At 48.2% G+C, this 23393-nt stretch overlaps 1 protein-coding gene across 1 annotated transcript in view; it reads right to left on the reverse strand.

Annotated features, from left to right (window-relative positions):
• ALS2 (alsin Rho guanine nucleotide exchange factor ALS2) overlaps positions 1-23393 on the reverse strand; it is a 1343724-nt gene that overhangs the window by 270783 nt on the left and 1049548 nt on the right. The window contains exon 28 of the mRNA XM_086955258.1: positions 20872-20997. Within this exon, the coding sequence (XP_086811384.1) occupies positions 20872-20997 (126 nt within the window). The remainder of the gene's footprint in view (positions 1-20871; positions 20998-23393) is intronic.

A 23393-nucleotide genomic window follows, 5' to 3' on the forward strand; every position in this document is an offset into this window, starting at 1 on the left:
AGCATCATTCCATTCTCCCAATTACGTCAAGAGTTTGAAATGGCCAGCTCTTAGCAGTTCTGATATCTCCAAATTAGGCACGCACTACTCTCCGCTCTCCCTAAAGGTACGGCCCTCCTGGATTCCTCCCCTTTAGAGGATAGGGTTTTAGATGGTGATTTGCCAGAGAAGGCTATATCCCTCATATACAAAAAGCTTATCAACAATATGATCGATCCCCTGACACGTCTACGAGATAAATGGAACCATGACGTTGCCGGCTTGGATGATGGGGAGTGGTGGGCTGCGGTGGCATCTCCCCACGAAATTGCCATCTCCTCCAGACTTTGGCTGGTTCAGCTAAAAATCCTCCACAGGAAATACTTGTCTGGACCCTCACTGGTCCATATGGGATACGCCCAATGTAGCGGTTGGACAAGGCACTGAGGACAGGAGGGCACCTTCATACATACACTCTGGGAAGGCAAGATAATTCAGAAATTCTGGGAGGGGGTGGTATCAATGATGGAGGAAGTACTGGGGCAGCAGATAAAATGTAACATCAAATTGATTTTGTTGAATGTATGGGACCTTACTGATCTTATTGCCTAGGAGAGGACATGGGTCTCGTTGGGCTTCATGGTGGCCAAGCGGAATATGGCACGACTGTGGAGGGCTCCGTCCTCACCGATCATTGTGGAATGGGCCTGAGACATGGACTGGTGTATGGTGACGGAGATACCTATTTATGTGTTTAGGGGATGCCCGAAGAAGTGGTCGCAAATCTGGGGGCACTGGAACACCTTCCGGGGTGAGATATGTGAACCGCCAGGGGGGTCCCAGGGACAAGGGTGTTGACGTCGGAGAAAGTGATATTCCTGTAACTGAATATGCTGCATGGGGGTTGGGAAATATTTGCTCTTCTATCGCACTGCGTATCACTGACTATATGTGTTATGCTAAATTTCTGCTGTCTAACATGCCAATTTTCAATAAAACTTTAAAAAAAACAAAAAACAATCTTTGGTCATTGTCTTCTTAAAAAATACAAGACTAGATGGGTGAAAGTCATGTTTTATGTCCATTCTAAGCATGCTTTCGTCGTAGGGTTTCAGCTATTGATCAGGTCTTTCGCTTTGTGTTAATTTAAAGGAAGCAATCCTGACCAGCAGGGGCACGCTTTATGTTGCCTGTGTCGATCTGAAATCGGCCTTTGATCTGATTCCTCAACCTGGCCTTTGGAGTGTCCAGCAAGGAACCCACACATTTTATCCCTTTTAATCCGCTTGCATGACTATAATTAAGCACGTATCTACCGGGGAGGGGATCAGGCCCAGTTGAGAGAAAAGGTACCAGTTTGCAAAGAAGTCCGCCATGGCTGTGTCCTGGCCCCTACTTTGTTTTCACTCTTTATCAATGACAGCATGTCCTTTCCGCATCATTTTTGACAGACATTTCATTTCCGATCCTACTCTTCGCAGATGATGCCTTGCGATCTCCAAGAACTTCGGGTTTGCTTCAGAAACTATTGACTCATTTCAATGAGTTTTGTGTTGCACATAACCTGGAGATCAACACTCTGTAAACCAAGGTGATGTTTTTAAGCAGCACAGATCCTAGAAGGGCAGGCTATGCCTAGGGAGTGTTCCACTTGAGAAGGTTGATTATTTTGCATACCTCAGGGTTACATTTGCAGAGGGCATGTCCTGCCACCTCTACATTATCAGGGCAATTACCAAATATGAGCAGATTTTGTGGGCGATACTCAAGGAACTCTCCATGTCACACACGAAACCCATCTCACCTGATTTGAAGATTTACTGTCAAAGGCTTTGTGTCCAGAATTATATGGTGCAGAACTGTGGGGGTACTCTAAATATGAGGATCTGCTGTTCGGACGCAGTCTATCTTGTGTATTCTGCTTTGGTTAAGCTATTTCAAGTAATGTCGCTGATATTTTGTGTATGCTTATTACTTGACACTCCTTCAATAAAAATGATTTAATACTAAATATGAGGATCTGAGAGCAAATTCCCTAGGAACCTTGTTTTCCTTCGACCCAGCACTCCATTGTACCAATTGCTTAGTGATATGGGGGGGTTTCAGGGGCGGTGAGTAAAATCAGTTTACGGCCCCTGCTTTTCTGGAGAAGCCTTTACACCACCCCTAGCTCGCTCATTACATTGACAGAGTGAAGAATGTTATGACGGCCAATCATTTTAGCGAAATCCCTTAGTTTAGGAATTTGAAGCCACAAGAAAACAAGTTACTTACCTGTAACTTTGGTTCCCCAGTATTGGTAACTTTCATAGATTCCCATGCTTTGTATCATTCCCCGTCGTCGGACTGGGAGTCTCGGTAATAAAAAATATCATAGTAGTAGGTACAAAAGAGAAAGGAAAGGCCTAGGCCTCATTCCCTTTTGTAACATATCAGCCTCTTTTTGTAAAAGAGACCAAACTCTAGGCGTCAGCCAATCAGAAGAGCCTCACCCTTAGAACCTTCCTGAAGGAACCTCAGAGCCTCAGATTTTCGTAGCCGTAGAGTGCTAGACACCATACCTGCTGAAGGCTGAGCTTTCCCCGGGGAGGTGGGGGGGCGCATGGGAATCTATGAAAGTTACCAATACTGGGGAACCAAAGTTACAGGTAAGTAACTTGTTTTCTTGCCCCAGTATTGGAACTTTCATAGATTCCCATGCTTTGTATCAGAATAGCAAGCAGTAAAACATCATAAACACATTTTGTAAAGCAGTACATTATCACATTAGCAAGAAATTACAAAATGTGGCACCCATGGAAGGTGGGATAGAAAGGAAAGCTCACCCATCACTTGAAGAGGTTTCTCAGGACAGCTTGGCCCACAGCCGCATCATCCTGCTGCAAGGATTCTAAGCAATAATGCTTAGTGAACGTGTGTACGCTGCTCCAGGTAGCAGCCCTGCAGATGTCCTTGACATGTATCCCCGCAAAGAGGGCCGAAGAAGAAGCCACCGACCTTGTCGAGTGAGCGCGGATCTTGCCCACCAGAGGTTTTCCTGCTAACTGGTGGCATTGCAGAATGGCACTTGAAATCCATCTCGAGATCCCCTGTTTGGACAGAGGGAGACCCTTGTTTGGACCGCCGAAGGCAATGAATAATTGCGAAGATTTTCTAAAGTCCTTGGTGCGGTCTATGTAGAACTTTAGACATCGTTGCAAATCCAGAGTGTGCAATGTCTTTTCTGCTGGAGTGACTGGGTTCGGAAAAAACGTTTTAAGTATGACTGGTTCATTTAGATGAAAGTCAGTGGGGACTTTTGGAATGAACTTTGGGTTCGTCCTTAAGATGGTAGTGTTCTTTTTGAATTGCAAAAAAGGTTCTTGGATAGTCAGGGCCTGTATTTCCCCTACTCGCCTCGCTGACGTGAGGGCCAAGAGTAGAGCTAACTTCCACGATAAGAACTTTAGGTCTGAGCGGTGAATCGGCTCAAAAGGTCCTTTCATTAGCTGAGCCAGGACTAAGTTCAGATGCCACGTTGGAGGAGGAGATCGCACTGGTGGATAAACCCTGAACAGGCCTTTGAGGAATTGCTTGACAATTCTCGCAGACCACAAAGAAGGACCAGAGTCCGCCCTTCTGAATCTCGACATCGCCGCTAAATGAACCTTGATGGTAGAATGGGACAGATTAGACTTAGCTAGCGAGAGTAGGTAAGGCAGGAGCTGATGAGGTTGTGACATGAAAGGATCAATCTTTTCTTTATTGCACCAAATACAAAATCTCTTCCACTTTAATCTGTATGTTTTGTTCGTGGATGGAGCCCTCGCCTGAGAGAGGATGTCTTTGACCTCCGTGGAAAGTGGGACATTCATGTATTCTCGCTGGTCAGGAGCCATGCGGTCAGGTGCAATGACCTTGGGTCTGGATGCCAAATTTGCCCTCCGGACATTGCCAAGAGATCCGGAACGTCCTCTAGCGTTATCGGAGGTACCAGCGATAGCAGATGTAGTTCGGTGTACCAGAATTGTCTTGGCCATGCCGGGGCTATTAGGATGAGTCTGCATGGTTCCGTTTTCATCTTCCTGATGAGTCGAGGAAGCAGGGGGATCGATGGAAATGCATAGAGGAACCTCCCCGTCCAGGCTATCGACAGGGCATTGCCCAACGAGTCTTGGTGATGGAACCTGCTGGCGTAGGCTGGACACTTTCTGTTGGTTGGAGTTGCAAAAAGGTCCACCTCTGGTGTGCCCCATTGTTGAAAGATTAGATCCAGAACTTGTTGCTTCAGCTCCCACTCGTGAGTGACTGAGGTGAGTCTGCTCAGTCTGTCTGCGCCTTCGTTGAGCACTCCTGGTAAGTGCTCCGCCCTCAGAGAAATTCCGTGCAGAATCGTCCATTCCAGAATCTGCTGAGCCTCTCGTGACAAGGGAAGTGATCTGGTCCCTCCCTCCTTGTTCACATAATGCATAGCCGTGGTGTTGTCTGTCCTGACTAGCACCTGTGAACCCCGGAGACGCGGAAGAAAGGCTTGAAGGGCCAGCCTTATTGCTCTCAGCTCCAACAGGTTGATGTGTAACTTTTGGTCGCTTGGGGACCAATGGCCGCTGACCTGCAGGTCCTGCATCACGGCTCCCCATCCCTCCAATGACGCATCCGTCGTCAGTACGTGAGGCGATGGAACGCTTGCGAAGGATAGACCTCGGCATAAGTTCTGTTGATTTGACCACCAACGCACTGCATCTTTCATGTGTCGAGTGACCAGCACTTTGTCGTCGAACGATCCCTGCACTTGTTGCCACTGGAGGTCCAGTTGCTCCTGCAGGGGGCGCATCCGGAGCCTGCAGTGCGGGATCAGGGGGATACAGGATGACATTACCCCCAGCAGCGACTTGTAGCTGCGTACAGAAAGACACTTTTTTCTTTGAAGGTTTCCTGCTAGTGTCTGCAGTTTCTGAATTCTCTCTTGAGTCGGAAAGGCTTTGGAAAGCCGTGAATCCAGCATTGCTCCGAGGAATCGAGCTCTCTGTGACGGCAGCAGCGTGGACTTGTCTCTGTTCAAGGTGAGACCCAGATTGTGGAACAGAGTGGTGCAAGCCTGCACCGCGTCCTGCGCTAAAGTTTTGGTTGGGGCCTTCAGTAACCAATCGTCCAGGTAAGGGAAGACCTGGAAGTGATGTCTTCGCAGGAATGCTGCGACAGGTGCCAGCACCTTCGTAAAAATCCTTGGAGCAGAGCGAAGGCCGAACGGCAAGACTCTGAATTGAAAATGGCTCTTGGCTACTGTGAAGCGCAGGAACCTTCTGTGCGCTGGGTGAATTGGGACATGGAAGTACGCGTCCTCCAGATCGAGTGTGGCCATATAATCCCCCGGGTTGATCATCTTCAAAACATCCTGCAGGGATACCATCCTGAAGGATAGGGAGATGAGATAGGCATTTAGCTCCCTGAGGTCGAGGATGGGACTCCATTTCTCTCGCGTTTTCCTCACCAGGAAGAACCTGGAGTAGAAGCCCTGGCCCCGTTGATTGGAGGGGACCGGTTCCACCGCTCCCTTGCGGAGCATCTGTTGAACCTCTAGTCGTAGGAGATGAAGATGACGCGATGGTATGGCTGATGGGGGTCTGGGTGGAGGGACTTCCGTAAACTCTAAAGTATGTCCTCGTTTGATTATGTTGAGCACCCAACGGTCCGATGTAATTTGGGACCAATTCAGAAGGAATTTTGACACCCTGCCTCCAACTGATGATCTCTTGGAGGAGGGAACAGTAGGCAGAGCCAGGAGGCCGCTATTGGCGTTTAGATGAGTCCCGTCCACTGACAGCCTGCTTGCCCTTATTGTATGGCCGTGTATAACCAGAGGACTGGCCTTGTCTCTGCTGGTAGGATTGGCGATTCGGTTGGTATCCAGAGCTGGTCGAAGAGTAGCGCTGTTGTTGGTATGCGCCCCTGTAAGTGCCACCTCTGCCTCTTGTGCCCCTAAAAGGAGTTTTGCGGTACTGGAGCGTTCCCAACGATCTAGCCGTCTCTGTGTCCTTTTTTATCTCCTGAAGTGTGTCGTCGATTAGTTTGCCGAAGAGTGCCTCGCCATCAAAAGGAAGATCCAGGACCTTATTTTGGATTTCTGGTCTAAACCACGTCGCCTTTAGCCACCCCTGGCGCCTTAACACTGCCGCTCCTGCCAAAGCTCTAAAGGACGTAGTGGCAATGTCCATGGCACAATCTATGATCTCCATGGAGACCGCTTCACCTTCTTGCAAGGTCTTCTTGGCTTCCAGCCCCGATTCTGGAGGAAGTTGATCCAAATAGGGAGCTATATCGCATCACAACTGGCGATCATATCGTCCCAGTATCGCCAAAGCATTGGCTGCACGAACCAGAAGGCTAGCGATGGATGAAAATCTCTTGCCTGTGCTATCCAACCGACGTCCATCCTTATCAGGAGGAGCCGTTAAAGGTGCAGAAGGGTTCTGTGACTTCCTTTGCGCTGCCTGCGAGATTACAGAGTCCGGTCTGGGATGACCTGTCAGGGCAGCCGGTCCATCCTCCGGCGCTTTATACTTCTTGTCAAGGCGCGGTAGCACAGGGACTACCGTGGCTGGGTTTTTCATGGTCTTTAACCCCTCCTCCCATATATGGTCCACAATCGGAATGGACCTCGTAGACTTACGGTGAGTGTCTTTGAAGTCATACAAGAAACAATCCGTTGTTTGCGCAGGCAAGACCAACTTAAATCGGCCGGCTGCACGTTCCATCAGTTGGTGAAAACTACCGATGTCAGCAGGAGGAGAATCGCCTAGGTCCTGGTGTGGCGATGCCTGATCCGGGTGGACGTACTCATTGTATTCATCTCCATCCTGATCCGAGTCCGGGCGATTATCGGAAGACACATCCGTGTCATTATTATGATCCCTATCCGGATCATCTGCTGGATCAGACGGAGTCTGGGGCAGTGGCCGCTGTGGTTGAAGAGGAGACTGCACCGGGTGCATAGGTGGGACAATTAAAGAGTGGTCCCTAACTGGAGTTGATAGAATAGATCTTCTCGGAGCTGGGCGCTCAGCCTTGGATTTATAGTCATGCAACATCTTGTGCAGGTCATGTAGGAAGGACGCCGGGACTGAAACCATGCCTTGTGATTCATATTCCCTTGGCTCATCAGTTTGTGGGTAGTAACCGCCACCCTGTTCATATGCTTCCTCCGAGTCAGTTTCTTGACTTTTAATGAGTAGTTGCGAAGGACTATTCGCATAATCAAAGCCATCCTGACCGTCTCCCTCAGAGTCCTCCTGGTCTAGCAACAGTGTGGGAGGCAATGACGGTACTCTTCTTGGGGACGTCATTTCAGGCGTGATCCTCGTAAGAGAAATCGTTACCCTCCTCTCTACAGCCAATATTGTAGGCTGCTCCGTCGATGCCGGTGAAATCCTCGTCGACGAGATAGGAATGGAGGAAGTCGTCGTCGACGCCACCGACGACGAGCCCGCCGTCGATGTTGAAATCGTTGTCGTCGTTGAAGCACTCGTCGACGACATGACCGTCGTCGACACCGTCGTCGACACCATCGTCGACGGCGTCGTCGATGTGCCCGTCGTCGACGACGTCGTCGTCGGTATCGCCGTCGTCGCCACCGCCGTCGACGGCTTCTTCGTCGACGATGTCTTCACCTTCGTCGACGATGTCGTCGGCATACTGTCCGTCGACGCTGCAGTCGTCGAGGTCTTCTTCGACGACGACGGCGCCTTAGCCGTCGACGCTCCCGTCGACGAGCCCGTCGAGGGAACCAATTGGATCTTGGGCTTCATTTTCGTCGTCGACGGAGCCACCGTCGACGATGCCTTCGTCGTAGAGGACTTGGAACTCCTCTCAGAAGAATGTGAAGAGGGTTTCTTGAAGGCTGGGTCTGTCTTCTCACCCTTAGGAGGCGAAACCAATTCCGTCTTGCCCGACCCACTGCGGTGGGGGGAACCTCCTGAACCCCGGCCATCAGACTCACTGGGGGTCTTCCTTGAAGCCTTAGAGGGGCGCCCAGTAGAGGAAGAGGGGGAACCTCTACCCCTTTTCACTGACCTTTTAGAAGAAGCGCAGGACACTGATTCCTCCTCATCACTGGAAACTCCATGTTTCCTCTCCTTCTGCCTCTGCAACCATGTCAGAAGCCTTCCAGCACGATCTCTCAAGGTCTTGGTGGAGAGAGTGCGGCAAATTCGACAGTCCTCTGCCTTGTGATCAGGATACAGGCAGTAAATGCAATCCTTGTGTTTGTCTTCCACAAACAGCCTCTTCTTACCACAGGTGGAACAGGGTTTAAAAAGGGCTTTTTTCTTCTCAACTTCAGCCATCTTGATGAAGAAAGGTGTTTCCTGAAGAATCTGAAGAAAAAGCTGAAGAAATATCTATCTAAATGAGTTCAAAAGAGTAGAAATAGAGCAGAGCTCAATGGAGACTCCCTAGCACAACGTGCGGTAGAAAATCTGAGGCTCTGAGGTTCCTTCAGGAAGGTTCTAAGGGTGAGGCTCTTCTGATTGGCTGACGCCTAGAGTTTGATCTCTTTTACAAAAAGAGGCTGATATGTTACAAAAGGGAATGAGGCCTAGGCCTTTCCTTTCTCTTTTGTACCTACTACTATGATATTTTTTATTACCGAGACTCCCAGTCCGACGACGGGGAATGATACAAAGCATGGGAATCTATGAAAGTTCCAATACTGGGGCAACTGTACTACCTAGGGCTGCACGATTTATGGGACTGTCCGGCCACAACTGCTTTCCCACCTAAGGCTGCAATTAAAATAAATAGTGGGCACATGTGAAGGCTGAGGAATCACCGAGCACCGTTAGATCTAGATTGAGTAGTGAATTCATTGATATAAAGTCCGCAAGAGGGTTTGATTCATTTTGGGATCTTGTGACTGCTCCTTTACATAGGAAACTATTCTTCCAGTTTCGCATAGGCATCACACCATTAAGGATGTTCATTTCTGGATGGGTTGGCAAAGGAGACAATCGTTGTCTCACCTGTAATCTTGCTAAAGAGAGTATCTTCCACGTATTGTTTGTCTGTCCAGGCTTTGTATGAACTTGCAACACCTGGCTTGCACTGGCATGCAGACTACTTGCAGTACGCATCCACCAAGAGACTCTTCGCATCCTCAGACTGGATTCCCGCCCTGTTTTTGCTATTTTCATCTCTAGGTTTCTGGGTGCAATGTGGGTGACTCGTAGTAAGGCTTACATCACTAAGCATTATTAAGATGGTAAGTAAGTAGTAGATAGCCCCATCAGGAGCAGCCTCAGTGCTGCCCAGCCCACACTCCAGCGGACACTCTTTCAACCACACCAGGCACTCCAGCATTCTATTACATCACCAAGCACTCTAGCATTCCACTACATCACATTCATACTGGCTGAGCAGCAGTGATCAGGTAACTAAGGGAAAGGATGCATAGTAACAATTCAAGTCACAACACATGTGGGCTGAGCAGCAAGGAGGCTGCTCCTGGTGGGGCTATCTGCTACTTACTTACCATCTTAATACCCTTGTAACTAAGTCTTAATAAACCTAATTCTACAATCTACCCTACGGCTCCCTGGACTTCCTTCCCGTACTACAAACCAGGGCCATTGCAGACAACACATAAAACTCATACCCAGCTCTAGAAGAAGTATAGTACGTGCCCAGACAGTGCCTGCTCGGTTTAAAGCATAGTATCGTTTTCCAATGAGGAAGAGCCAACTTGATTACTCTTTTACGAAAAAATTATTTTCTCAGAGTAAATCCATTCCACCACTTAGATGATTCTCGTTGTTTTAATCTCTCTTTAGGCCTATAGATCTAGTGCTGGGAAAGAGTTCAAGTGATATTTGCAGCATTCATTCACTTCACATCCCATTTATGCAATATGACTTCCTTTGATGCAATAGGAAGGAAATGGCTCATGATTTATTTGACTTGTTGTACGAGTTACTTACCTTCGGTAACGGTGTATCTGGTGGAGACGGTTCTAGCTGCAGATTCCTCAACGTAGAATTATCCCCAGGCGTGAGACTGGATCCGGACAATTTTCTTTGCCACAGCATCTCTGCACGCCGGGGGCGGTACCAAGTAACTGTGCCCTGACGACGTCCGCTGGCTTGACGTCAGTGAGGTCACATAAGCCCCACCCCGGCGCGCTGACGTCAGTTTTCTTCAGAGAACTTTTCCGCGCCACAACACAGAGCCATTACAAACAAAAACTGAGAGAATATGGGAACAGTGTGCGAAAAAATCAGATAAACAGAAGGGAAAGAAGCAAATGGTGAGGAACAGCACCAATCAGGGAAGTGCCAGGCACTGTGGCACCGAAAGTCATAGAAGGGAAGAGCAGAGCACAGCTACTGCGCAGCAACCTTGCAAACAAATACAACATCCTCCCTGGAGACAGAAAAAACATGTGAAAAATGTTACAGCAGACGAAAGAAGCCTGCAACCACAGTCTAATAACAGTGAAGGACAAGAAGTCCAGAACAGAAGAGTAACGACAAATTACCCCATGACAACACCATCAAGGAGAGTCGCATCTCCTGTAAAGAGCCAAGGGCTGAGGCATAGCCAAGAGACCCCAACTCAGAGGACTGCAGAGGAGTCAGAAATTTCAAGCAATGAAAAAGGGAAAAGATTATGAGTTGGCCCCACACTGGAAATACCAGGGTGAAGGAACGCATAAGTACACACGAATCTACCGACCAATTACCAGAAAGGAGGAGTGGATGCAAACAAACAGACCAAAGCATCCCGCTAGGGAGGAAGTGAAAGAGGGCAGAAGACAAGACCACCCGGAGGTAGGTGAGTGCAGAATACCACACTCAAGGTCCCCGCAGAATGGGGAGGATGGGCGGGTCATGAAGGAATCTGCGGCTAGAATCGCCTCTACGAGATACACCGTTACCGAAGAAAAGTAACTCATACATCTGATAGAGACTACTACCCGCAGATTCCTTAACGTAGAATAGATATCCTAGCCATACCCAGAAGGGAGGAGGGGCTGCGAGAGAACCTCCCCAGTAGGAAGAAACACAGGGCCCCAGCAGGGGATGTGTAATGGGGACGAGAAGGGCGGCCCAGCCCCCAACAAGCAGAAGTACAGAAAACGCCAGAGGAGTACTGAGGAAGAAAAGAATCACCCCAAACTCCAAGGAGAAGATGTAGAAATGGAGACAGAGCCCGCCACAGGAGAACACAAACAGTGAAGGGGACAGATGAACCGGCATCAGCCTCGAGTCAGCGGACAAGGCAGGAACGGCTCTACAGCCAAGAAGGGCAGGTGTGAGAAGAAAGACACAGTGTCGCAAAGCTCCAGCAGAACAAGAGGCAGGAGCACAAGGGTACACACTAAGGCCCACAGCGGTGGACCAGTAAGAGCAGGCAAGGCGTCGGCAGCTGGCAAATACCATGAAGCCGAGCGCCCAGAACAAGCCAAACGCAAGACGAAAGCAAAGGCCAGGGAATTCCAAAGGAAGACCGTTCCAGACATAAACCAATCCATGAAAAGAAGTGGGACCAGCCAGAAGAGAAGAGGAGAAATACGTAGGACGGACTTAAGACGTCAACCAGAACACAGGAAAAGACTAGGAAAGCCTAGCCCTCCAGGAACACCAGACAGAGGACCAGGCTGAAACGCCAGACAAAAAGGGTGGAAACACCACAACAGAACGCCGTAGACGGCATGCCAAAGCCGGTCCAGCGATGAAACAGATACTGAGAATGACAGAACCTGGAACAGCACAAGCTGCGCCAAGACAAAGACAAAGAGACTGCACCAGCGGTATACAGGGATGTTAGGAAAGGCAAGGAACCCGAAAAAAGGGGGTCCACACCCTTCCAGCTTAGGACAAAGCTATACAATAGTTACACGTAACCTACTTAGGGTATGATACGTCCCAAAGAAAACATGGGAACACCTCTTAGGGAAAAAATCCTGCAGCAGAGGACAAGAACATAACATAAGGGACCTGCGGGTAGTACCACAGACGGCTTATCAAACAGCCCACAAATGCCAAAGGGGCTGTACCAGCAGCCAACAGTACAGAGGGGCCAACGTAAGGACCCCGAAGGCACGTCAAACCACACAGAACACACAGACCGGCCAATCAAAATACTAGACTACTGAAAAAAGGTGGGATAACTCCTCCCATCAAGCCCCGGAGGATCAACAAGCTTACTGAGGGGGGAGGAGGACGAAGCCCCACAAGGAGCAGTTGAATGGTGGAGTCCGCATGGGTGTTAAATAAAAGAACCCCATCAAAAGGCAAGTCAACCAGACGCTTCCTAATATTCTCAGGAAAAACGCCATCCCTCAACCAAGCATGGCGACGGAGAGCCACAGAGCTGGCCAAAGCACGTCCGAGAGCATCAGCAACATCCAAGGCCGCACGGAGAATAAACGCGGCCAACTCCAGAACACCCAACACATGGTGCCGTAGATCAGCGTGGGCAACTTCGTGGGAGACAGAAGGGACTCCACAGATTCTCACAGGCTAGAGGTAGCCCTGGCCAACACACAAAGTGTGTTGAGCGCCTGCAAAGCAGCACTGGTGGAAGCGAAGATGTTACGCCCCCATGAATCCAACCACCAGGCCTCCCGCGACGGAGGAAACAACACTGAAGGCAATGAAGGAAAAGCAGTCTGCAGAAGAGAGCCCTGGGTAGAGGGGTGGCAATAAAGGCAGACTGGATCGTGCGGAGCAGGATGGTGGCGGTCTAGAAGCGGCTGAGACACCGGGTCATCCGTGGTAGGACGCCCGAGGCCCCTAGGAGAGAATTGTGGAGCGAAGCTTCGAATGGAAGAAGCAGCTCCTATCCACCAGAGCCCTGGTGGAGAACGTTCAGCAGGTGATCCGTAGGGAATGGGGTGACTGGGTCACCCATCCGCAGAATGCCAGCAGCCGTGGAAATAGCCCAAACAAAGGCAACACTGGCCTCCATAAGGCACCGCGGGGGAGAAAGCAATTCCGCCGTGGGTAATGGCTGTAAACTAAGCCGTCCGCCCCAAGGCCAGCAGGAGGAATTAATGGCCAGCCCCTGAACAATGGGGGCTCCAAGGACGAGTGGAGAACCTGAGGGGCCCTAGGGGAAGGTGGGGAAGCCGGCGGAGCAGCCAACCGCGAGCAGTGAAAGAGAGGGTCCGAGGGTGGAGGCAGCGGAAACGGCGAGGAGCCCTCCCTAGGAGAAGCCAGAGAAAAAGCAACATCGCGGCGTCCCGTTTCCAAAGAAGAGACCAGGAGATGACCAACCTCCGGAGAGGAAGGAACCTCTGGAGACGAGTCGAGGATCCGACGCCGGCACGGCGCCGTGGAGTCTGCCACAGGCGCCGGCTCGACATCGATTGGTGCCGGAGTGGGTATCGGCGGCGCCAAGTCGACATCCACCACCACATGCTCCCTAGGAGAATGGGGCGCGGTCGGAGCCGGGTCGACTAAGGAACAGTGCCGAAAAGGCACCAGCTCGACCTCACACAAGGCAGCCGCCTGCATAGAGGATCGAGAGGGACTCGGGAAAGCACCCCAGGCCCCGGCCTCCACCAGCGGCACCGCCAGGACCGGGGAGGAAAGCCTACGGCGCCGAAAAGGTGCCGGCTCTGCCTCTAGCGAGGCAGCCGCCTGCCCAGAAGACAGACAGGGACTCTGGGCGAGCCTGGAGATCTCCTGCGACACCACAGGGATCCCCGTAAGGATTTGCTGCGAGGCAGGGATGCCATGGGTCAAAGAGGGAAGCCCCGCAGGACTGCACCTCAACGACACCACCCTCCTACAACCTGAAGCCGAACCCGTCGGCTCCGGGGTCGAAGCCGCCGGCGACTCCGCGGAAGGCCCGCGCAAGGCAGGGGATTCGCGGATGTCTCAGAAGGTGGAGGCGGGGCCAAAGAATACTGCAGAGCTGCAGCATAGGCTTGCATTTGAGCCCTAGTCGCCCCCATGCCAAGGAACGGTGGTAAGGTGGCGACAGGCGAGGGCGCACGTCTAAACGGGATCCTGTGCCCTCCGCCGCACAAGGACAGAGCCTCAGAGACAAGTTGCAGGCGAGCTGCGGCGGTACAGTCATGGTGCTCGCCCAAACACCACATACAGATAGGGTGAGGGTCCATCGCCGACATCTGATGTGCACAAGAAGCACACATCTTGAAGCCCGAAGGCATTCGCACACTGTTCCTCAATGCAAAGCGTGAAAAGAAGGCCTGAAACCAGGTCAGGGACATGATCGAGATCTTCAAGTTGCACGTGGAAAAGAGAAAAACTGACATCAGCGCACCGGGGTTGGGCTTATGTGTCCTCGCTGACATCAAGCCCGCGGACGACGTCAGGGTGGAGTCACGTGGTACTGCCCCTGGTGCGCAGAGATGCTGTGGCAAAGAAAATTTTCAGGATCCAGTCTCACGCCTGGGGATAATTCTACATTAAGGAATCTGCAGATAGTAGTCTCTATCAGATATTGAATGTCACCATATGAGATAATATAAATAAACCTGCAACCAAAGAGTTTAAAAATTAATTCAGTATTCTATAGATATTTAAAAAGCATGATTTATCAAAACAGCGAGAAGGAATTGCTCTTAGAAATTACCTTGAGAATAAAGGACTACAGAGGGGCTTAAGAATACTGACATTCCCCATCTTTTAAGACGTAATCGAGGATTTATTGCAGGAATGGTGGTAGAACTTATATAATATCTCCACACTAATGATGGTCTGTGTTTTGGCTATATTTTGAAAAAATCATTAAAGAATTGCAATATTGATATGCTTTGTAACACTTCAGACCAATACGAAGTTTCTCTCTCATTTATAATAAAGTTGTGAAAGTCTTTAAAAACATTGGATTCGTGACCTCAAGAAGGTTGGGGAATCCAATCCAAGTGACACTACTTTTAATTTTAAGAAAAGGTTATCTACAAAGTTAAAGGATACCCTACTACCTTTATGAGAAACATTTAAATACTGCACGTTCTTCTAGCTTGCTACATCATCATCTAAACACCGTAACTGAACACTAATTTGTGTATGCTACTGCATGCATACTGACTCCTTAGCAGTTGCAATTATATTAAACTGTGGTACTTCGGCTTGATGGTGGTGTTTGCTAGGTTCTGTCTGGCAGAAAGGTAATAAGCAAGGTACTACCTGCAACTATGAATGATGAATTCAAAACAATAAACCTTCCCATCCGGAAAATCCTCACTACTACCTTCATACCCCATCCAAATACAGCCATAGATTCTACAATTTCTCCATTTGTCCCTTATCTGCACACCTGCCAGTCTTCTGTTCTAGTAACTATAAGACATCCTCGATCTGTAAAATAATCCTCATTTACATCACTCTTGGCACCATCCTCTCCTCCACCACTCTCCAACACAAGACCTCCTCCCCACTCTTCAATCGTATAGGCTCTCAGCCTTGCCTTATCCACCAAGTGTAATCCTGCCTTCCTAACTTATTCAGTCAATTTCTAAACAATGGCTTATTCACAGACAACTTCAAAAGAGCAACCCTTAATAAAAACTCACACAGGACGCTTTGGTCCCCTCTAACTCATAGCCCATTTTTCTAAAACCTTGACTGACTTGTCTATCAACAATCTCACACTTTATTTCCACTCACAACCTACTTGACTTCTTCAACCTAGATTTTAATGAGCAAGTTACTTACCTTCGAAAAAGCCTTATCTGGTAGACACTCTATCTAGGCGCAAATTCCTTACCTTGAATTATCCTCAGCCATCAGTGTGGATCAGGAAATTTTGTGAGCAGTAACCCAGCACACCGGTAGGTAGCATCATTTGGCTCCCAGTGTCGTCGTCTGAGTCATCCGTGATGGAAGTGACGTACTTGATGCCGATAAAGGCGCCACCCAAGCGTGCTGACGTCAGTTTCTTTTCACTACTTTCCATGCCAGGAGTATGGAGCCATGAAGAACACTGACCACTGATGTGGAAAACTAGGGCCCTGAAAGGAAAGCAGCCTTGACCTTAGAAGTTTACTCACATAGCGGGGAGGATGGGTGGGTCGGTAAAGAACCTGAAGCTAGATAAGAGTCTCTAGCAGATGAGTTACCGAAGGTAAGCAACTTGTTCATCTGATAGAGACTTCTAGCCGCAGATTCCTTGTCTACGAATAGATACCCAAGTAATACCTCCCAGAGGTGGGTCTGCGAAGCAATTTCACCCAAAAAAAATCCTGCAGGAGAGAACAGGCAAAGTGCCTGTCCTGACAGATGTGACTGACCAGGAAGTAGTGCTTGGTGAATGTGTACAGAGAAGTCCATGTAGCTGCCTAGCAGATGTTCAGGACAGGGACTCCGTGTGCTAAGGCAGTGGTCACAGCCTTAGCTCTGGTGCAATGAGCAAACTAACCTTCAGGGGGTTGCTTCTTGGTCAGTGCTTAGCAGATTTGAATGCAGAGCATGTCCTATTGCGAGATTGTCAATTCAGTACAGCCTTTCCCTTCTTGGCTCTGACATACATCACAAAGAGTTGGTCATCCACCTGGAAATCTTTCATGGGATCACAGTAGAAGAATAACGTTTTTTAAGGATCCAGTCGGTGGAGTAGCTCCTCTACCTTAGAGGGATGCAGAAGAACATAAAAGGTGGGCAGGGTGATGGACTGGCCTACATGTTATGCTAGGGACATTTGTAGAGCGCATGTCTACCCGTAGGCGTCCCAGCGCTAGCGAAAGCACCAGACAGATCATAACTTCTTAGTGGGTGGAGTTTTGAAAAAGCCAGGTTTTCAGAGATTTTCTAAGGAACAGGAGGTTAGGTTCGGAACGTAAGTGGAGGGGGAGAGCATTCACAGCGTGGCAGCATTGTAATGGTAGGACCGGCCACCTCTTCTCACCCTTTTAATTTTGGGAACAGAGGCTAAGTAGAGGTTGGTTGATCCGAGGCATCTGTTAGGGCGATAGGGGGAGATGATGGATTGAATGAGGAGGACGCCTTTCTTCGAGAAGGACTTATGGGCAATGCATAAGGACTTGAACTTTATTCTTTCCATAATCAGGAGCCAGTGCAAATCTTCAGAGCAGATCTTGCGGAGTGACTATTGGGAATCTTGAGGAGCATACGTGCTGCACAATTCTGAATAATTTGCAGTTTGTTCGTGGTAGTCCCTGGGGCTCCTAGATATAGTGTGCGTCCATAATCAGGGCAGGAAAGGATCAGGACCTGGACCATAAGTCTCCTTGCTAAAAGAAAAGGGAGGAGCAGGAGGAATTTGTGGAGCATTCATATAATGCGGAGCAGGAGGTGGCAAGCTTTGTCGCCTGATGGTAGCCACATACCCAAACTTTTGATCTGTTTTTTGGGCGCAGATGGGGGGGGGAGGCATCTATGCCATAGTGATCCAATGTAAAAGATGGGTGAATTTCCCAGAAGCATAAGCTCCTTCTTTTTACCATTAAGCTTAAGATAGGAGGATTCCATCCATTTAGCAACTCTTTCCAGGAAGGGACCTAGGCAGGGCTAGGTGCCTTCCGAGTGATTTAAGGCCACAACTAATTGGGTATCATCGGCATACGTAACTATCTCAATCTCAAAAGGGAGGACAATCAGTGCCAAGGGCCTCATGTAAATATTAAATGAAAAGGGAGTGACAACCTTCGGCAGAAAGGAAGCTCTAATGCGAACAACCAGCTTGTCCAGGAAGGTGTTTAAGTATGGAGGCTTACTTTACAAATGTATGGATTTAACCCAGATCGTTGTGACTGGGGGTGAATGTCAGCATTGTCCAGCATTCCATCCATCAAGTGTTTCTTTTGCAAATGTCGTCCTAAGTGGGAAGGGTATGCCCAGACATGGGTACCGTGCTCACTGCACCACTGGATTCAAGCTAGCCTGGCTGATGAAGGGTGATGCCCTAAAACAGATCCCAGGACGCTTGTTTCGGGTCCAGGGAGGATCTGGCTTGGCAGTTCGGGCTGGACTGTTACCACAAGGAACAGGGTCAAGACTAATTTGCATATGGCTTGGTCCAAACTGAGGTGGTGTGGTGCGCAAAAGATTGATGGATTTAACCCAGATCCTTGTGACTAGGGGTGAATGTTTGCATTGTCCAGCATTCCGTCCAGCAAGTGTTTCTTTTGCATATGCCGCCCTAAGTGGGAAGGGTATTCACAGACGTGGGTCCCGTGCTCACAACACCACTGGATTCAAGCTAGCCTGACTGATGAAGGGTGATGCACTGAAACAAGTCCCAGGATGCTGGTTTACGGTCCAGGTAGGACCTGGCTTGGCAGTTCGGGCTGGACTGTTCCCACAAGTAACAGGGTCAAGACTGATTTGTATTTGGATGGGTCCAAACTTGGGTGGTGTGGTGAGCAAAAGAATAATGTATTTAACCCAGAACATTGTAACTGGAGGTGAATGTTTGCTTTATCCAGCATTTGGTCCATTAAGTGTTTATTTTGCATATGTCGCACTAAGTGGGACGGGTATGATCAGACGTGGGTCCTGTGCTCACTACACAGCTGGATTCAAACTATCCTTACTGATGAAGGGTGATGCCTTGAAACCGGTCTCAGGATGCTCGTTTCCGGTCCAAGGAGGACCTGGCTTGGCAGTTCGGGCTGGACTGATACCACAAAGAACAGGGTCAAGACTGGGTCCAAACTGGGATGTTGTGTGATGGATTTAACCCAGATCAATGTGACTGGGAGTGAATGTTTGCATTGTCCAGAATTCCGTCCATCAAGTGTTTCTTTTACATGACAAAGCCTGGAGCTCACGGATCCTCTGGGAAGATGTTATTGCCACCAGAAAGGCCATCTTGATGGTAAGCAGCCTGAGATGACAATTGTGTAATAGCTCAAAAAGAGCGCACATCAGAAATGTGAGTATAAGATTGAGGTCCCACTGAGGCATGAAAAAGGGTGAAGGTGGAAACGTGTTGCAGATCTTTCAAAAACCTATTTACAACAGGGGATGGCAACTGCAGAAAGGCTGAGACGGCAGAAACAATGTCCCTGTATGGTACCACAATAATAGCCATGCTGGGCAAATAAAGAATGAATAGAAAGACCTGAGAAAGGGGAGCCTAAAGGGGATCAACTTGCTTTTCTGTACAGCACGCCACAAATTGGACCCAGCTGCAAGCATATACCATCTTGGTGGAGGAACGCCTGGCTGCCAAGATAACATTGAAGACTTCGGGCAGAAGGTGGAAAGCTGTTAACTGTTGCCGCTCAATCTCCACTCATGAATGCTGATCGTTGATAGGTTCGAGTGGGGAACACTCTCCTGCTGCTGCGACAGGAGATCCTACCCAAGAGGCATTCTGATCAGAGGACTGATGGTCATGCTCAAGAGCTCGGGATACCAAACTCTCTAAGCCCAGTCTGGAGAAACAAGGATGAATTGTGCCCGTTGTTCCTGATCTTCTCGAGAACTCTCGGCAGGAGTAGTATGGACAAAAAGGCATACAGGAGGCCGGAGCTCCATTCGAGATGAAAAGCACCTCCCAGCTGGAGCAGAGTTGGAAACTCCTCATACAGAATTGCTGACATTGTGCGTTTCCTGCAGTGGCGAACAGATCTAACCAAGGCTCTCCCCACTGCTAAAAGAGACCTTGCGCCACCTCTTGATGGAGATGCCATTTGTGATCCGCCAGGCATCTTCAGCTGAGTTTATCCGCTCTAGCATCCCGATATCCCACCAGGTGTTGAACCACCTGGATGTTCCAGTGCAGGGCTTCCTGACTAAGGGTCCATGACCCGACACTGGACTGTTTCTTGCAGTACCACATGGCGCTGGTGTTGTCCATGAACACCTGCACTAGCCTTCCTCTGACTAGGGTAGAAAGACTTTCAAAGCCAACAGGATCGGAAGAAAATTGTGTCTCAGTGATTTAAAATACTTGCCCAGGATCACATCATTTGAAACCAGTTTGATGGGTCAAGAGCATTATAATTAGTTTGAGTAGATTATTTAAGTCACTAGACCTGCAGGTCTAGTAAAATATTTTGGATTTTGAGAGGCCTGGAGTCAGTCTCACCGAACTGCAGGATAGAGGCTTAAACATCAGAATCACAGCCTGAATATCCTGGACTCGCCGTTTGGGAGGATAAGCACAAAACTGCACTATGTCCAGAACAGCTACGAAAGGATTGGAGCATCTGAGAGGGAGAGGGAGTGGATTTGGAAGACAGAACTTCAAGCTCACTCACAGTGCAAGCAGAGGTGATGGCCACAAGGAAGGCAGTTTTGAGAGTAAAGAGCCTGAGAGGACAGTTATGAAGCAGCTCGAGTTAGCACACATAAGATATGAGAAAACAAGATTCAAGTCCCATTGTGGCATTATGGAGGGAGAATTCCTAGGTAAAGGAACTGTTCAAGTACACAACATCTGTTAGAGTAAATGACTAAAGATCAAAGAAGTGTCTTGCTAAGATCAAGGTATTTGCACTAAAATTGTGAAAATCAGAAAAGGAATCTGTAAATCTGTTCTCCCCACAAACAAGAGTCCTTAAAACATAGGCTGTGTGCCACACAAATATAGAATCTGCCGCAGTATACTGTGGCAAAAAAAAGCCATCACACACATAAAAAAGCACAAATCCTCTGAGCATGCTTTTAAATGTTGGACACAAATTTCAGGTTCACATGACCAATAAAAAATCTAAAGAAGAGGGAGGCATGAAGGGAAGGTAAACAGAAAACTGGGTGTTTGCAGGGATACAACTGCGCTGCTTGGCTACTCTACATTTCACACATTTATGTTAGTCACATGTTGCACATTAATGGAGCCACAAAGAATAGTGTATGAAAATATGAGAAGTTGATTAATAAAGTTTAAAACAGATTAGGAAAAGATGGTACTTCTATTTCTTGGAGGCTGTTTCATGATGGTCTATCTTTTTAGACATGTTCAGTTTTCTTTCCTTACCCTGGCTCAGGGGATTCTGATCCAGAGTCTCTCCTTCCACTGCAAAATGATCTTCGTTCCCGTGGCTCGGGAACTGTTGCAGCTTCAATTGTGCTACCCTCTTCTGGAAGATCGGGAAAAAGGAACCTTGAAGGAAAACAAACAATTATCCATAATAAGAAGCTAATACATTCATAAATAGCGTTTTTAGATGACGATGCTGGAGACTATTTACCTAATCTACCCTAGCATGACTGGCGTTTCACAAGACACACGCTTGGCAAATATGCTACTTACCTTCAATAATTATATTTCTGGTGAGTATAATATCTTCCCACCCATTTCTCACATTATGAATATCCCAAGGCACCAGACTGGACATCAAAGGTTTTTGTGCTAGCTGTAGTTTGCCAATGTTTCAGGTGACATCATATGACTCCCACTGCAGGTAAACCCACAACTGCACCTTCCCACAAAGCCATAATAGCGGATACATTAAAAGCATGCTGGCACCAATTCCTCACTTTTTTCCTAGTCCAACTAGGTGTTTGTACAGGAACCAAAAGAGCTTAATGATAGCAGAAAACATAATTAAATAGTTGGATATCTTGGAATCCTATAATGATCTGCACTGGTTGCAGCAAGCTTCAATGAAGGGCAGAATATGTTACGGAGCCACAGAATATAGCTGAGCGCTTTTATGAGAAGACAAGGGCACAAATTATGCCACCTCTACTGCTTAATTCACAACAGCTGTGAACATGCAAAGTTCCTCCAAGAGTGGGTCAAAAGGATGGAGTATATAACCCTCTAGAGACATATCAAGTCTTTGGCATTTTGAAGGTTCAGCATCTGTACTATAAGGAAGCAGGAGGTCATCAGTTCCCGGATGATCTCAAAAACTGCACTGGTGCGGGCAAGCTGGCATCTTAGGCCATGGTGACTTCTGTAGAAGGGATGCTGAGACCAGAGCCTGTTAAAGTGTTGACTCAAGTGGGGCAAGAGTCTGAATCCGCAGACCAAAAGTGTAAGGCTTACCTTTGGGAGCCAGAAGGGGCACAGAGAGTGGAACTGTATGCCTGAAATGTTGAAAATGTCCTGCTAAAAATCCACAACTTTAGCTAAATCAGCAGATGGAGTTAAAAACTCTGACCAAAGCCTCTTCAGAACCAGGATTGGCTCAGATGAAGAGGGAATTTTCAGCATCACTTTCTCTCCTAACAGTCTCGCTGTGAGAAGACGACTTGTCGATTCTTTTGGTGTGTCTAGTGTTGGTTATGGCAGGCCCCTAAGGTCTCTTTAAAGTTTTGCTCTCTATCTGGAATTTGTTTTTTTAGTTATTAGATATTATTATTTTATTTAAAAAGAGACCAAAAGGGATAAACACAGTGGCCAAAAAGGCCTAAATCACAAAATATATCCAGTGGGCATAAATGGATATATGAAAAAACTGAACACAGCAAGATAACTATGCAAGTAATGTATGCCACAGCCCGATAATACACGGCAGCGCTCAAAGGCACGCAGAGAACGACTGAATACCAGCGATAGAAAGTGAGAAGGAGGAGATGCCCCCCCAAGAACAGAGTGGGGCCCAGAACACAAGACTGCATGCCTACTAGAAGAATGTCAACAGGAACCCACTCCCAAAGGGAAAAACATGAAAGAGTGAGCTTATAAAAAAAGAGCTTACCAATACATATGCCAAAGAAGTCAACAAGAAGGTATGGCTGAGTATTCCAGAATCACCCAATATACAGATACAGGAGAAATACCCCCACACAACAGATGAGGGAAACAATCCTCATCGGAAGGGCAACCATGGAAGATGATATACATATAGAACACAGATTCATACAAGGATCGCTCAACAGCTGTGGGGCAAAGAGAACAGATCACCCAACGACCGAGAGGCAAGAATAACACGTCACACAACAACCGTGAGGAAGGATAACAGATTATGTAATGGCCATGAGTTGGGCAGTAGGAAAACCTATGCCGTTCCACAATCGAATGCCAACCAGACCGACCCTGCTGAGCGTCCTCAGTGGTGAGGACGGTCAAATACCAGTGGAATTTGAACCCCTGGTTTGGGGGAGCCTGTACCACCAGAGGCACAAGGCAGCACCACTGAATCCCATAGCTTAAGAACAACAAGTCTCCAAGAAGATGGTCAATCAGACCTCTAGCCAAGAGAGGTGGCATAGCGCAATACTGGTGTGTGTGACCAAAGCCACATGGTACAAACAGCCAACAGGGAAAAAATGATCAATCGAAGGGCAACGTTGAGCCTGAATTGATACAGAAAAAGCTCCTCAAGAAAATATGTTGCCATTGTAACAATCGAAGAGTAGAAGGAAATAACTCCAAAGGAGTGTGGCGCCAAAACTGTGTATCATTAAGACATGATAGAAATGCAAGGGATTTAAGGGGCAGCCAAAGAAACTGCATCCAAAAAGCAAATTTTCCAACACATTAACAGGACAGGACAGCAAGTCCTGAGCAACAGTCAGGGAACAAAAGAATGGGCAATAAGCTGAAGT

This window comes from Lissotriton vulgaris, chromosome 2_1, assembly GCF_964263255.1.
Source record: "Lissotriton vulgaris chromosome 2_1, aLisVul1.2, whole genome shotgun sequence".
NCBI lineage: Eukaryota > Metazoa > Chordata > Amphibia > Caudata > Salamandridae > Lissotriton > Lissotriton vulgaris.